This window comes from Lepidothrix coronata, unplaced genomic scaffold (genome assembly GCF_001604755.1).
Source record: "Lepidothrix coronata isolate B3197 unplaced genomic scaffold, Lepidothrix_coronata-1.0 Scaffold51, whole genome shotgun sequence".
NCBI lineage: Eukaryota > Metazoa > Chordata > Aves > Passeriformes > Pipridae > Lepidothrix > Lepidothrix coronata.
This window is the reverse complement of record NW_016690231.1, coordinates 5,071,884-5,088,483: the sequence shown is the minus strand read 5'-3', so window position 1 is coordinate 5,088,483 and position 16,600 is coordinate 5,071,884. Positions and strand designations below refer to the sequence as shown.

The 16,600-nt window shown below is 55.3% G+C and overlaps 1 protein-coding gene across 13 annotated transcripts in view; it reads right to left on the bottom strand.

Annotated features, from left to right (window-relative positions):
- Window positions 1-16,600, bottom strand: part of NCOR2 (nuclear receptor corepressor 2) — a 238,780-nt gene that overhangs the window by 62,751 nt on the left and 159,429 nt on the right. For all 13 annotated transcript variants that reach the window (XM_017815531.1, XM_017815532.1, XM_017815538.1 and 10 more), the window contains 2 exons: window positions 14,001-14,055; window positions 11,728-11,826 (listed from right to left, as the gene is read on the bottom strand). In XM_017815531.1, the coding sequence (XP_017671020.1) occupies window positions 11,728-11,826; window positions 14,001-14,055 (154 nt within the window). The remainder of the gene's footprint in view (window positions 1-11,727; window positions 11,827-14,000; window positions 14,056-16,600) is intronic.

Sequence of the window (16,600 nt, the reverse complement as noted above, 5' to 3'; positions counted from 1 at the left end):
CTGCACTTGTTTGAAACAGGGGGCTGTCAGCCCAAGCAGTCACTGCAGCTTTTCCCCAGAGGAACAGGCTGGGATGGCAGTAATGCCAAGGAGCTCCCTGTGCCAGCCTGCAAACGCATGAGTGAGAAGGCAGGGAGAGATGTGAGTGGCCGCAGCAGCTCACACTGCAACACAGGTGCTTCCCCAAAGAAGCATCTGCCAAGCTCTGTCATGATGAGGATGGGCAAACCCCCTGATCTGGCTTCAGTGGGCCACTGCACATCTCTCTCCTCCAAGCCCAGCCTGGTAGGACACCAAATTAGGGCTTCTCCCAGTGCGGAGACACATCTTGATCCAAGGATGCCCTCTAGTGATTGCCCTGCTCCAGCCACGGGTGGGTGTCTGATGCGAGGAGCAAGAACCAGGTGGGCACAGCACCTTGCACCCAGCAGGACAGACAGGATAGGTCTCACCTGTCAGACCTCTCCTGCCAGGGAGAAATACTTAAAATGGGCAGCACTGTCACCACCAGGTATAGTGGGGAAAACTGACCCAGCTCTACACCCATGGCTGTGCTCATGTCTTCATCTGAGGAAGGCTCCCAGCCAAATGCTGATCTGAACCCTGGCAAGCCCACGGTGATGGCCTATCTCCTGTGCTAGAGCTTGGCTGCATGGCAGGGCACCCCCCAAACCTCCCAGCCATGCTCAAGAATGCCACCTCACATCTCATCCATGGGTACCTGCTGGGCTGGAGACTGTGGGGCTGTCTGCAGCACCCAGAGCCCTGAGAGGGCACCCCGGGGTCCTGAATGAAGCCCTTTGGGAGCTCAGCTACAAATGGCAGACACAAATGGGACAGTCCCCTAGCGATCAACCATAGTCCATCCATGCTACATGCTCTACCCCAAACCTCAGACTGGCATCAGAACCGGACCATAGCATGGCACAGTGCCAGGAAAGCCACAGCCGGGAACCCACGAGCTGTCCGGTCTCCCCTCCCGGCGCGCGCTGCCCCTGCGGTGTGTGGGGAGCTATTCTTAGTGCTGGACACCGACCAGCTCTGGATGATTCAAGGGATGGGACGCCATCCCAAAGCGTGACGGGCCAGGAAATGCTTCCCCAATTACCAGCTGATGTTTCCCTCTGATTCATGCCACCCCGGCTAGAGGTGGACTGGCAGGTGGGTCAGCCCTTAGCGGACACACCAAAGGCTGGCACCAAAACTGCTCAGCTCCTGGCAAGCTTAAATCTCTCTCCACCTACATCCCTGCCACCGTGGAGATGAGGTACCCCACCTCCCGGAGGCAAACCAAGTACATGCTCCCCACCTTGCACAAGAGGGTGAAGGGATGTGCCCGAGGCCAGGGAAGATGCCTGTGGCAGAGGGCAGGGCTGTCCCTCCCTCCCAGGTCAGACGCTCTAACCCCGGACCGCCCTTCCTCCTCCTCAGCATCGCTGCTGCTTGTTTTTGCTGCCGACACATCCTGTTTATTTAAAAAGGCCCCAGGACAAAATCGGACACGGGACGCGTGAGCGAGAGGCCGACCCTGCCCCGAATCCAGGGGGACAGGCGGCCTCCTCCGCTCCCCGCGCTCCGACCCGAGCTGCTCCGTAATTACAAACACCTGCTCACCTCTGCCCCAACCTCCCGCCGGCCCCGGAGCAGCTGGAGCGGCGCAGAGCGCTGCCATTCCTCCCGGGAACAGCGCGTTCCCGGGGCCGGGGCCCGCCGCAGGCACACACGCTCCCCCAGCGCCCGGCTCCCACCCGGAGCGACACGGCTCGCCCTGCCCGGCCAGCTCCATCGGCTGGCACGTCACCAGGAGTTCAGCTGCAATAAAGCTTCGCCTCCAAGCGCACTTTAGCGAGACACCGGCTTCCAGGTAGGACCCGGACACCGAAATGCTGACCCGGTTGAGAACGGACCAACTTGCTGCGCGTCCTGGCAGCGGGACTTGCTGGGAAAAAGCCCCGGCGAGGAAGAGGTGCAGCTCCTCCCACTCTGTTTACTTCCTCTGCCGAGGCACTGCCTGCTTCTGGAAGCAGGACGGGAGGGCAGGAGGAGGTGGGGGAAGCAACTCCCCACCTTCGCCCTTCCCCAGCCCAGCCGGAGACGCCTTCGCCTGGGCACGGAGCCGGTGGAACCAGCCAGAAACCCCTTCCCAGCCGGCAGCGCGTCCCTCGCCTCCGAAGTGCCCCGCTCGCACGCTCACCGCCAGCTCCGGACCCGCATCTCCCCCCAAATCACTCACCTCCCCGCTCCCCGGCTCCCGCGAGCGGCCGGTACCCGACAGCCCCATCGCCGGCTCCCGGCCCCTGCTCACCGCCCAGCCATCCGGGCGCGCTGTGCCTTACGTTCTCCGGCTCTGAAGGCTTCCTGACGATTTGCATAGTTAAGCCGTAAACTAACCACAACATTCCTCTTATGATTTTGCAATCTGCTGGAATAACGTGGTCGCTCTAAGTCGAGTCGATGAATCATCATCTATAAACCACAGCTCTCGTCACCGGGGCTCTCAGTGCTGGCTGCAGCCAGAGTGATTAATCCGCCAGGATGCCAAGCTTAACCTACAGTGCAGGGCTATTTATTTTCCAAACTTGCAAGCCTTCAGAAAAAGACTGCTGTCTTCCCCATCCCCTTTGTGGTGAGATGTGTCAGGCTGTGGCAGGGGACCAGGGACAGGGGACCTCCCTGTTGCCCACAGGACATCCCAGCGTTAACCATTGGATCGTGCACCTTGCAACTGAGGCACCCGCACCCTTCCCTGGTCCCCTCTCACTCCCTGTGCCACGGCACCCTCAAAACATGCACCAAAACACCACTTTTGCCAGCAGGGATGAGGTCATCTCTGGGAGTCCAGTTCCTGCACCAGAACCACCAGCTCCTGCCAACCCCAACCACACTGCTTGCTGCTGGACGCACTGGTGGGGAACAGGTCACTGTGATGGCATTGTGAGAGAGCCTGTCCCTGAGCCCAAGTGCCGCTGGGGCGGCATCTCCTTCTCTCCCATGCCAGGTTTCAAGTCCAGATTGGCTACTCAGGGGACGCCATTTGGCTGCCAGCAGGTGCATCCTCCCCTTCCATCATTACAGTGCCCTGAGCTCTTATGGGAGATGAACACGCCATGGAAAACCACTGGCTCCTGTTTGTTCCTTAAATCAGGAGGGAGCAAGCCACGAGCCCTGTATACCCTAGTGTAGAGGGAGCCATGCATGCCAGGCTGAGCTGTGAGGCACCTGGTTTTGGTGCCACTCAAGTCCATCCTCAGGCACTGCAGGCAGTGAGTTGCAGAGTTTGTGCTCAAAAGCGGCTTTGCACCCTCGCCACAGGCTCACTGCGGCAGCACAGGGACACATGCCAACCCTCTCCCCAGCATGTCACACCAAAGTCTGCCTTGACAGAGACTGAGGAGGGAGCTACATCCCACCAGCGTGAGCCCCAAGCCCTCTGGCAGCAGGGAGCACCCACTCGGCTGTGCCGCCTGTCCCGTGTGCAGGCCGCCAGCTCTTCACTTCTCCCGCGGGTGACTTCAGATCAACGGCATTTATGATGTTCTCCGGGCACTCAGCTGCAGAGCAGGCTCAGGCCGAGGTCATTGCACGCAATCAGGGAGTTGCAAATTAAAACCAGCTCGAGATAAGCTGAAGACAAAAGGCCGACTCTACGCTGGCCAGAAATGCCTGGAGTTTGCTTTGCTGCTTCTCCAGGAGCCCCAGCACAGCTGCCACGGCTGTAGGCATGCATGGGTGCCTCCTGAACATCCCATGGGATCCTGAAATGGCACCACGGGGCAGGATGCACTGCCCTTTGGGCACCTGGCACTTGACTCTCACCCCTCTTTCCAGCCCCACAGATTCTGTGCAAGGCATCTTTGCTAGGAACAGGGCTGGCACAGCCATAGCTCGGGATCATCATCTCCACCACCTACATCCATCCTTCCACCTGCTTTCAAACTCTCACTCTGGCAGGTTACACCACTGAGAGCCAGGGCAGGGACTTGGCCACTGAGCACCTGCAGCACCAGCCTCTTTAGCCACCACACTGCTCAGGCACCCGAAGTCCCCATGGAGCTTCCTTCCCCACTTGCCAATGCCGCAGCAGAGGGAGAAGCACCCACAGCTGAGCTTTGATACTGCACGGCCACTGCAAACACTGCTCCCCACACCTCCCTACCACCCCTTGAGGCAGTCTGGACACGGAACACAGGGAGGACAGCTTCGGAATACATATGTGTGTCATGTAACTGACTCTCAGGGCCTGGAGCCTCTGATCCAATGGTCTGGAATGCCTCAGGCCTCACTGCCACCTACCGCCACACAGCCTGGCTTCTCACGACCGCGCACGGCACCCTCTGCTCATGGGAGAAACCACAAAGCAAAACAAGCCGCTGCCAAAACAACAAGGAGAGGAAGAAGAATGTCTGCCGGTGACTTGGCTTTGATTGCTTGTGTCCCGGGGCTGGGTTTGATGCTGTTGGCTGCAGAAGCAAGTCAAAAAAATCAAAGGGCCAGGCTCAGATTTGATAAGAATGATAGAGAGCACGGGGCTCACTCGGTCCGGCTCCAACAGCAATGGCCTCGAGCCGGGCTGTTCCTCTGATGGCAAACAACAAACTCTGCAAACCACAATCTTCACGTGGCAGAGATGGACAACGCCAAAGCCGTGCCCTCCATCCCGGGAGACAAGGACAGGCCCCACACACACTTGCCAGTGCAGCTCTCTGGCACCACAGGCCACAAAACATGGCCAGTGCCAGCAGCAAAGCGCTGGCAGTCACAGCCAGGCTGCCCTGCCATGCCATAGGAAAGCCCTGTGCCATCTCCCAGGTTACTGGTCTTAGGGCAAGCAGCATGTCAAGGGTGAGGAGGGGCTGGCTGTGCAACTGCAGTGATGCTGGACCCTGCACAACCATGCCCATTGCTCGCACCTGAGTGTGGGTTCATCTTGGGCAGTGCTGGGAGCTGGCTGGGCAGGGGAGCCATTCACCAGGGCCCTGTGTGGCTCAGCCCAGCACAGCTGGCACTGCCACCTTCCCACTGCTCACTCCATGATCCCAGTGAAGCACTGAAGTGATTTTTACAGGACCTTGCTCGCTTGGATCCCTCCTTGAATCACCGAGGGCTTTTCCATAAGAGGAAATGTTTCTTTTCTGGGTTGCTGCTGAGTTTTTTAAAAAGTGATTTGATTGCTTGCGAAGGGAAAAATGACCCGAGGGGAAGAGAGCGTAACATTTGGAAGCAGTAGAGATGAGCCCCCACTCTGTCCCAGGCAGGGAACGCGTGTGTTCTCTTCCCTGTGGTTTGCTTTACCCTGCTCCCCCCGGCCACATGCCGACCCCTCTCCGAGCCCTGTCAACAGAGGAAGGTGCTGGGTCAGCAGTTTGAGGGACACAGAGCAGCATCCATGCACGCCACAGACAACCAGGGGCAAAGCAAGCCCTGTATCCTCATGGAAGCAGACTCCTCCCGAATTTTCAGCTGTGCCTGCTTTAGAAAGCAGCTTAGGAATGACCTATTTCCCATTCATTCCTAGTCAAACCTGGGCCATAACAACAGATAAAACAACTCATCCCAAAATCCAGCAGCTTCTACATCCTGCCAGGAAGATGCTGCAGGTCCCTCACTGGGCTCAGTAAAGCCCAGGCTGGATCCCAAACCCTGTCCTGAGGAGTACTCACGTGGGCACTGGTGTGGTGGGGCATTCGCTGCGAGGACACATCGACCTGCTGCTGGAGAAACACGAGTCCCAACTTGGAGGTCAACCAGAATGAGGAGGTTCGCCTCCCCGAAGTGACTATGTTATTATTGCTACCTGCAGATGTGATCAAGCAGCATGGAAGAGCCCGGCTGGGGGGCCAAAGGGTCCATCAGCAAGTGGTCCATTGGCAGCCTGTGCCGGTGCTACCCTGGAGGAAAGTGGCTGGGTGTCCCTGCCTGCCAGTGCTTGTCCCTGCTCTGAGCCTACAGGTCTCCCTGCTGTCCCTGCACTGCCAGCAGGCTGTGTGGGGACCCAGGGACCAAGCAGCCATCCTCCTGTGGCGATGCATTCTTCGATTCTTTTCCCAAATATGGCCACATCATTCTCATTAAATCACCCCCAAAACTGCAGCTGAGATTTCAGGAATGCGAGTTTCCATTGTGTTTGCCCGATTGTGTGGCCTGGAGAGGTGGTGGGGGAAGCTGCTGCACCCTTGTGATGGGGGAACAAGCACCATGCACCTTACAGGGCATCCCTGGGGGACAGAGTTGGGAGCAACTGGAGTCCAGACTAAAAGAGCAGGTGCCAAGGGAGGGTTACAGGATTGCTGTCAGCTCGAGCACCACTGTATCTCACACCTCACCCACCTCCCCTGCACAGGCACCCCAATATAAACCCCACCTGTGACCGCAGGTTTGAAGAGCGACAGCCTGTACCAAGTAGCACATGCACAGCACCCATGGGATTAATGCTCTGTGAGATGTTCTCCCCGTGGGGCTGCACTCGAGGGGGACCAGGACCACGGGATTTGGCCAGTTTTGACTTCTCATGGGTCCTGCAGCCTCAGCCTGGTTTCCCTGGCCACCAGCAGCCCTGACACACTGCAGATTTGTCCAAAAAATGAGCCAAATTCAAGCTCTTTTATGTCCCAGCAGTGACATCCCATCAGCAGAAGATGAACCCATGCTCCAGTGCTGGCATCCCTGGCACCATTCCCAACCAGGAAAACCACTCCATCACAGACTGCCCCTGATCACCCACGGATAATTCCAGTGCTGTTTTAAATACAGCCCTAGTCAGCACAGCCTTAAATGCCTGTGGAACAATTTGCTGGTATTTGTGACACAAACTTTACTGGCCACATCCAGGGCTGCATATGTACCATGTGCTGTATTATTTCACCAGGATTTTGTGACAAGTATCTCCCTGCATCTGAAAGAGTTGTCAAACCCTTTGTCACTAACAAGAAGCCACTCCCCAGACTGATGAAGATCAAATGCTTCCCAGAAACAAGTATCATTCCTCTCATTAGCTGCTGTGGTTACTGAAGCAGGGGCACTTGCACAATTTGCAGTGTTAGAAGCAGTTTGATGAGCTTTGGACTTGATCCTCGTGGAGGGAGGGGAGGTGATGGCACGGCAAGGCTGGAGTCTGGTGGGAGCTCTGCTCCTGCACTGGGGACAGGGTGCAGGCACTATTTGGAAGCCTGAGCCCTGCCAGCCCCTGCAACAGGGCTGCTGATGGCCAGAGAAACCTGCCTGGCCAGATTTTTCCTGAGGTTGCAGGACCCATGAGATATCAAACCTGGCCAGACCCTGCTGGGATGCGCTTCTGCCAAAAAAGTAAACGGGTTGTTTATACAAATCTGGGCTGGGGCTGTTTATCTGCGTCGGTGAGGGGAATGGTTTGTGTTTGGGGAGGGCGGGACAGCGGTGGGATGGATAATTCAATTTGGGTTTTGGCAGGGGGCAGGGAAGAGGGTGGGCCTGGGAAAGGCTGTCGGGCCTGGCAGGGGACAGCGCTGGCCGCCCGGCCAGGTCACACCGTGGGTCTCCGCCCTGCCAGCACAGCTCTGGCACCGCTCTCGGCGGAGGAAGGGGGGTCTGGGCGGCTCCAGTCCCCCGGGTGCCACGGAGCAAGTCCTCGAAAGCTTCAAGGCCAACACACGGGGCCCTTTCGCCAGGGAATACGTGAGCACCGTCTGACAGCAGCGCCGAGGGGGACCGGCATGACGGCACGTCCGGCGGGCCGTGTCCGTCCACCATGACTTCATCCCCCTCTGAGTCATCCCCAGGGCGGGCAGGCGGCTCCTCCAGCCGCCCATCGCTGCTGCCGACCGACCCGACACTGGAGAGAGCATCATCGATGGCTGTGCCTGGCGGGATGGCCCCTCGCCTGCCCATCCCAGCATTGCATGGGAGCCCCATGGGTTTTTCCCCCAGGAATTCTTCAGCACCACCGTAGGAAGCATATCTGGCATGCTGTGGCCACTCCACTACCACACGGGCAACACTACTCCAAAATCAAAGCAAATTCACTCTGGAATAAAAACCTCACGTTCCAAGCGGAATAATTATGTTGAAATAGGGTCACTTTCCATCCAGCCTGCTTTCAGCCCAATGCTTGTGCTCCCACAGCCCAGCAAGACAGCTTCCCAAAGGGCAAAGCACATGGTGCTTCAGTTTTGGTGCCCCTGCTATAGAATTTGGGGGGTTCACAGAGAGTCATTCTGAAAATGTCCTGAAGACCGACTGCCACAGACCCTGAGGTGACACATCCGCACAAGAGCCTTTCATTACAATCTCATGCAAATTTATGCTTATTACTGTACACTGACAATTGGATCAGACTCTTTTACCGTGGCACAAATTCTTTTCTTTCTTTCCAATGAGAAATGACAACTAGGAAGCTATTTCTCTTCCCATCAATTCCCCCCTTGCAGGGTTAAATTGCCTTTTCCATACACAAAGACAGAGGATTATTTTAGAAATATCTTAAGCGCAGGAGCCTTAATATTATGCATCATGACCCCCTGGGTGTGGGTACCTTCCACCCTTCAGTCCAGAGAAGGCAGTGTGCCGGGAGCATGAGCCCTGCCTTGGAGCGGGTGGCTCCGTTTTCTGACAAACTGGAACTGTAATCATGTGAAGCCCCTACTCTTGGCAGGAGATTTTTTAACAATAAGTAGCAGCTTTATGAGGAATATCCCTTGCCAGGGGACCATCAGCCAGGGAGCAGTGGGATTCTTATTTTTTAATGGACTTTTAATAAGCAGGCCACAAAGATAGTCCTGACACCAGAGCAGCTTTATTTCTATGTGTAATTATCTCCCCTTCGCTCTCAAGCTCCCCACAGCCTCCAAGAGCAAATAAGACCACCAACCTCTCCATGAGAAAAGGAGGAAGAAACCAGCATAGGGCCACTTGAAATGCTCTTTGTATCAAACCTCATCCGCTCCTCTCATCTGATACAAAAGCCAACCTCTCCTCCCCTGCTCTAAATTAATTAAATCTCAGCTTTTGGCGTTTAACTGCTGGAACCCTTACCAGCAGGGAAATCCATGCTCAGAGTGCTGGGAACACAGTGCCATGCGTCCCAGTGCAGCAGGAAGGCTGCCCAGGGCTCTGTCTCCTCCCTGCACATTGCCCATCCCTGTGCTGTCCCTCCGTGTCTCCTGTCCTTCATCCCATCACCATCTCTGGTGCCTAAGACTGGGCAAGTAATGGCAGAGCTGCTGGTTCTGGGTCAGCCCAAAGCTGCAGGCTCGTCAGTCATAGTCCCCACTCCTCACCAGGCCACATGGATGACAGGATGAGGGACCTGCACAGGGTTACAAACAATTCAGGACCCCTGGGAACAAGCAGGAGGATGGGCAGCCAGTGTGCCAGCTGAGCCTGCAGGACGGGTTACTCCCAAATGAGCACAACTTCTGCAACACAGGCAGAATTTCAGCTGCTTCTGAAAAGACTCACTAAGCAAAATCCCACCAGGAGCATCCCTCCATCCCAGCCCTCCAGGCCTGCCAGTATCTAACCTCTCCTATGCTGGTTGGCTGTGCGCCAACTCAGCCTGGCCTGGGAAAGCAGTTCCCAAGGGAACAGTGCTCAAGGGAGATTGTGAAGGGGTGCAAGGAAGATGCTTCACTGCTCCCACCAGCTTCTGACAGGACTTTTAACAACACATTCCTCCCTTCATTACCCTAGCACAGCCTCCCCCTGCAGCACAGACCCAGCTGTGCTGCCCTCGCAGCCTATGCAGCAGTGTGCCCTTCCCAAGCCTGCCCACAGGCTCTTCTAGTGCTCCTCTCATGCAGCCTTGCAGGAAATGGATGCAAATACTGGAGGTAACACAGCACAAAGTGTGCATCTCAAAACCCACCAAGAACTCTGGGGAAGAGCTGCTCCCAGCTGGATTACATATAGCAACTGCTGTTTAGCACCTCTCTCCTACTGCGAATCATGCAGCCAGCCTGTGGCTCTTAAAGCTTGCCTGAATATCCCACCTTCCACCTGAGCAACCAACAGTAATGGGAAATACGCACTGTGTCACTTCCCCCCCACAAACTCAAGGGGACTCCCCTTTCAAAATCAATAATCTGGCTGAGATCTGCTCCAGGGGAGGTGCAGTCGCTCCCTTCGGTGCAATTCCTACTTGCAAAAACAGCCCTGCCTTTTCCTACGGTTGATGAAGCAAGTCCCTGCTTCCAGAGGCTGGCACTGAATGAGGTCCCAAAGGGCAGCACAGATCTCCAGTGCCCAGGCTGGACCAGGCTCATAAGTGAGGGAAAGCGTCATGGGAGATCTGCAGCTAGCAATGGTTTGGATAATTTTAAAAACCAAAACACAAATAGTCCCTGCTGGGTGCAGGATGGGCAAGCCTTTGGCCTCAGGGGTAGGTAGGCTGATGCAGAGAAAAGCCTCTCACTCTCCACACTTGCTCAATTTAACATTGAAACCAGAATGAGCTGTGCTAAATGTCTCCACCGCTAACTAGAAACAAATGTGGCCTCATGTTCTAGTTGCTGTGATCTAACAAAACAGACCATGGTAAACACTATAAAAATGTACTGGAGGGAACCACCCTGTGTTTGCTGGGAGAGGGACTGGATAATCTAATAGGGCTTTATCCATCCCTAATGTCTCTGAAAAAAAGAAGGGAAAATTGGGCCCCGTCCATGACATTCGTCATGTGCTAGCTATTCTGATGCCTTAATGCTGCAGAAATCAAATTGGAGTGAGGCTACCTATCTGCTTCCCAATCAGGATCTAGGCCCAAGTGCTGCTTTTTATGGCCATGCAGCGTGAGGAGCTGCTGATGTCAGTGGTGGCACGGGCCAGGCCAGATTTTCCATCCTTATTCCACATTATCTGGGGAGACAGTCCCTTTGTGGCCACCTCACTTTCCTCATTACGTGAATAATCACTCACTTCATGGATGTGGGGATCCACCAGCAGGACCTGCCTCTGGTTGAAAGCATTTGTGGGGATAAGGCACCTGCCCAAAAGGTTAGCACTTATCTGGGTACCTGGCTATTGTGGGATCAGCAGCAACACTGTCAAGGTCATGTCTAGATTTGTATCTTGGCCATGATAACGGCAAGGGTTGACTCAGTCCCCCACAGGCACCTCGTGGCGCCCTGGTATCTGCTCTGCCCTTAAACAAAGGCTTGAGGGTCTCCTCTAGCTTCAGTGCCATATCAGCCAGCCCCACAGGCATCTCAGACACCACACACACTCCAGATGGATTTATATGCCTCTGCTCAGGCATCACCAGAAGTCACTGACACCCAAGTCGTTCTCCTCCCACACCTTTGCCTATAGGAAGAGCCTTGGGCAGGCTCTGCAAAGCAGGAGCACCCCCTCACCCAGCTCCCAGGAGCCCTGTCATTGGCACCACAGCTGCCATCTCCGGAGAGGAGAGAGCCCCACTTGGTTCTTGCACAGAGCCCAGGCTGCACGGGCAACCCTGTGCTCCTGACACGCAGACAGGTTTTCTGCATTCACTCCATCCTCTTTTTTAAGCATCTTGGGTTTGTTTGCTTTTTTAAAGATACCGTGACCTTGGCATAGGGACGGACAAACATCAACTGCCAGAAAAAAGCATGTTCTGAAAAGCTAAAAGAGCACAACCACAGCCCCATCACAGTCTGCAAGCAAGATCGCCACGTGGGGAGGGGGAAAAAGCAACACTTGGGGGCTCACAGAAAGCACTACAGCTCCTTGCTCAGGCCAAGCGACGACGCTTCCACGCGCTCCTCCAGCTCTTACCTGGCTCTTCCCGCGCCGCCGGTAATTCCTCCTTACAAGGTTCTTGTAATTCTCATTCTTCTTGGTCAGGTAATAATAGAGGACACAGTCAGCCACCGTCTGCAATGACATGGGCAAGTCAGGGAACAGAAGGTCCTGTTCTCTTGCGCTGTTGGGGCACAGACTTCCAGGAGCAGCATTCAGACCCGGCCACCACCGGGTCTCCTGCTGATCCTGAAGACCTGCAGCCCAACAGCTTCCTTTCACCTCCCTCCCAAAGGCCTCCTGAGCTGGAAGAGTGGGGCCATGCACCGTGTCCCAGTAAAAAGGCTGAGCTCTTCCAAGGGACAGACCAGGGTGGTCCTGCAGGTGTGAGGAGACAGAGAGGGGGTGCTGAGCAGAGAGCACCCCGTGTTGGAAATGAAGCAGAGGAAGGGCTGACCCCAGATGACCGTGGCAACCAGAGGCAGAAGAAGGAGCTGCCTGTCACCCTCTGTTGAGGTTACACGAGGCACAACCTGCCATGCGACTGTCAGCTGGTGTTACTTCCACCCATTAAGCTCGCTGGCTCGAGCGCCCACGACTTTCTCGTGGACAGATTGAGATCCCAGCATTCAGGAGCTGCCATCCCAACTCCAACTCCAATGGCTGGCTCCACAAGCACCATCACAGATTGGACGTGTTAGGAAAACAAGGAACCGTGGCCAGGACATACCCTGCTCCTGAACAGCACAGAGCGTGCCAGCATGCTGGGAAAAATCCTCTGCTGAACTGGGTGGACACCTGAATACTGTTCTCGGGCTACACCTTCACATACAGGGATCAGTGGCTGCATGAACAGGAATAATCCCACAGACCCATCACACCACAAGTGCTCAGGAGCCGGGGGCAGCTGCGTGCGCCCGGGGGTGCCCGGGGGCTGTGCTCGCCCCATCCCTCTGCAAGGAGTGGAACCATTTGCAAAAACAGATTGCAACTTTTAAAGTGTTAATTGGATCTCCTTCTAAACTAGCTCTGATTATACACACACACGCGAACACAAAAACTTACAGTCATCTGTTCCAAGGGCTAAGATCACTATTTTTTTATAATGCAATTTAAAAATCTATTAATTCATTACATTGAGCCATACTTTGCATCTCTCTCCAACAGGATAATGGATGTGTTCTGTATCATAATTACAGCCTGATTTACAAACGAGTACAAATAAAATTAGAAGACATTTTACAGCTTGGAACACAGACTGGATTGTGAACATCATCCAAGTCCCACCGCTTTCGGCTTTACCAAATGGGAAAGGCTGAAGAGCTGGGAATCTTACAGCAACAGCAGCAGCACGAGGTGGCTGCTGGCCTTTGCTTCCCTGTTACTTTGGACAGGAAGGTCAAGGCCTTATAAATTATTTCCCCAGCCTGAGTCATGCAGAAGCAGAGAATAATTTAAGGTAGAAAGGACCTCTGAAGGCCACCCTCTAAAGGGCAGAGGGGTTCCCCCAGAGTGAGGGAACACTTCATGGATGACGCCCTGCATGAGAAGGGTAGAGGACGCAACTAACTACAGGGACCAGAAAAGCAGCAGCTCTCAAATGTTTCCTGCTCAGGAGAGCATCTGGGTGGTGGATATCGCTCTCTTTCCAGGCTGTGTCTGTCCAGGATTTGCCCATATGGCCTGTCCCACAGAAGGTACCTGGTCTTGCTTAGAATGGGACCAGAGACTCGCTCTTCACCAGATCTCTTTCTCAAACCTTTCTTCATCAGCCCAATTAACAGTAAAAGAAAACTCCAAGCAGCACAACATAGAGGCCTGGGAAAGGTCCTACGAGCAAACTCTTCCTAAACACCAAGGGGAGATGTACGTGCTTATAGGACACCCACCCGAACTGTTGGATGAAATGGGACTCAGCCCACCCTCATGATCTTCTCCCTGAGCAAGGAGACCCCTTCACTTTGTGCTGGGCAGCCGAGCGCCCACCCCCTGTGTGACAGCCTGACTGGTGCAAAATGCCTCCGGGAGATGCTGGAAAGCAGCTCCTCAGGCAGATCACGGGGTGGGCTGAGACACCCACGTGCCAGGCTGGCTGTGTTCACACCTCTCGGCTCCGAGCTCTCAGTCTCTCCGCAGCTGACTCAGTCCCTCGTCCCTGCAGGAAGCCGGGAGGCGTCTGGACCGTGCCCGGGGCTCGGAGCCACCACCGCCCACAGGTGCCCAGCAACTGCTGGCAGCTCCAGCACCACGAGCCAAGTGATGGGGGAGAGACAGCATGATTCAGGTTAAAGCCAGGCAGGGAGGCTTACCTTCCTGTCCAGAAAGGATGCAATCAGGCCGAAGTTCTTCGGATGCTGCATGAACCTGTGGAGTGAGAGGGAGAGGGTTAGTCTGGGTGCTGGCTCCGACCCCCTCACAGCTGGGCTGCTGTGCCCTGCGTGCCCAGAGCAGCAAGGACAGATCCCTGAGGGACTTTGGGGTTTGAGAAAATACTTGTCTGCTGCTCAGCTTCCCAGAAAGACAGGAACTTTAAATTTAGCCCAGTGGAGCTGGGCTGGTTGGGAGCTTCGATGTGCGAATGTTCATCATGGGAAGAGGGGCCAGCAGTGCTTGACAGCTGCTCATCACCCTGCTCGATCCCATGGACACCCCAGCCCACACCACCAGCAGGACAGGCACAGAGGGCAGCAGCACACTTGGCCAAGGTCTCAGGATTTGGCAAGGAAAGGGAGAGGAATTGCCATCACACCCCACATTATGTCTGTGTGTGGCCCTGCCACTGAGCAGGACCCCAAGCCCCGCTGGGCTGTTGGGAGCAGCTGCAAAGGGCAGGAAGGGAAACCCAAACCCCAGGAGGAAGTACAGAGCTGCCACAATGCTGAGTAACTCAAGAGATCCCCGGTGGCACAGTGGCTCCAAGGAACACTGCCTCGTGCCCAGCAAGTAGAGGAGCTGTCAGCAGGCTCATCTGTGGCTCCAGCAGCCCAGGAGCCAACATTGCCCGCTCAGGGGAAGCTGACCCCAGGCAGAGAGATGGTTCTTCCAACAAATCAGGTCAGCAAGCCCTTGGCACGAGGTGGTCCCGCTGGCAGCACAGTTAACTGGTGCATCACCAAAGCACGGTGAACCTGGTGAGCAGTGACTTTGTGCCAGGGCTGGAGCACAGCACTGGCCCCAGAGGAGAGGCCACCAGCACAGGCTTTACTCCTGGGAGCCAAGCGGCCACGTTCAGCTCGTGTACCTCTGCCAGCTCCCAGGAGCTGATGGCTCTGTGCCCTGGGGAAGTGGATCAGAGGCAAAAGGTGGGAGAGCTGTGGTGTGGGCGTAACATGGGCGAGATGTGGCCAGCGCCTTGATGTCTCCAGCCCTGCCAGTGATTCCCCTGGGGCAGCTGGCTGAGCTCTCTCCTACCTTTGCTGCTCTGTCCCAGTGCCAAACTCAGAGTCAAGGCACTAAACTGAACTCAGTGAGGGCCTGACCAACTCCAGCCATGGCATTAGGATGACGGGTGCTGTCACCCACATGCTGATGCCCTTCTTATGCAGGATCCCATATGTTTTGGGTGGCACTGCAATGAGAACACTGTCACCACAAGTGGTCACCAAAGAAAAAAAAGAAACCAGAAATGCTAGGGGGAAAAAAAAAAAAAGGAAAAAAGCAAAGCAGCCAGGCTGCTCAGACAACCTGGGATCAGGGCATGGAGCCCTGTCAGGGGCAATGCAGGTGACAATCCACTCTCTTTCACGGCCATGTCCCCATGATGAGAGATGGATGCTCCATTGTCACAGTGTGCAGCACGGCAGTGCTTCAATGCCTGAGCAGCACCCTGCTCCTTCACCAGCAAGCCACAGCTTCCCTGGAGTAGGCCAGCAATGGACTCTCAACAGAGACCTGAAATTCTGCCCAGAAGCAAATCAAATCAGACTCTTCCTCGTGGTTATGTTCTGACAGCTAAAATAGTTCAGACCTGGCATTTGTCAGCCTTGCAGTGCCTGGCTGTTTATTCCAAGAGCACCCGCCAACAGGGCTGAACAAAAGGTTGCTCCAGGTTTTCCTGGTCTCAGGAGGAGGCCAGCTTTGGGTCACAATCATGGATGACACAACTCGGGTTCACCTTAAAAACCCAGGTTAGAAGCTGCAGCACAGCAGGCAGCTCAGCTACCTGCACGCCAGGGTAGGGGAGAGCCAGGGCAGGACTCCCTGCACCCTCCTTACAGCTCCTGAGTACCAATTTCTCAAAATGAGCTTTGTGAGAGCCCTGAAACCCTACTGTATTTATGCCTCAAGCTCTATATCACCCACAGTGATGACACAGAAACCACCGTGCACAGCAGGATGCACACACTGGGTGTGGATTCTTCCAGCCCCATTAGCCAGGCACGGCCCTGCCATTAAAGACCAAGTAATTAGCCTTTGCGTCATTTGTGGCAAGCCTTGCTGTTTGGAGTGGCACATTTTAAGGCTAATTAGCAATGAGGATTCTCCTCTAGCAAAGGCTTGGAGCTGGTTTGCTTGTTTTGTTCTTTTTCGGTCCATCTTGGCAATTAATTATTTCAGCTGCAAACGGGAGTTGTCACAAGCAGGGACAGGAGGAGGGATCCTGGACACAGAGAAGCTTCCAGCTTGGCTGGCTGTGGGCCTGCTGGTAATCCATGGAGCCATCCCACGACAGTCTGGAGGCCAGACTAAGTGGTGCTGCTGCAAAGGAACAAGGTGGCCCTGGCACACCCACATACCTCCATGTCCCTCATGTCCACAGCAGGGAGCTGCAAGAGAGCTCATCCTGCCGGAAGCTGAACTTCAGCTCTGTTTTCACAGACAAACACAGCACACTGGGGGCACAAAGGCTGCTCCAGTCCTCCATGCAAACACACCTGGCATAGGGCTATGAGATACAGGGGAGTCTGGA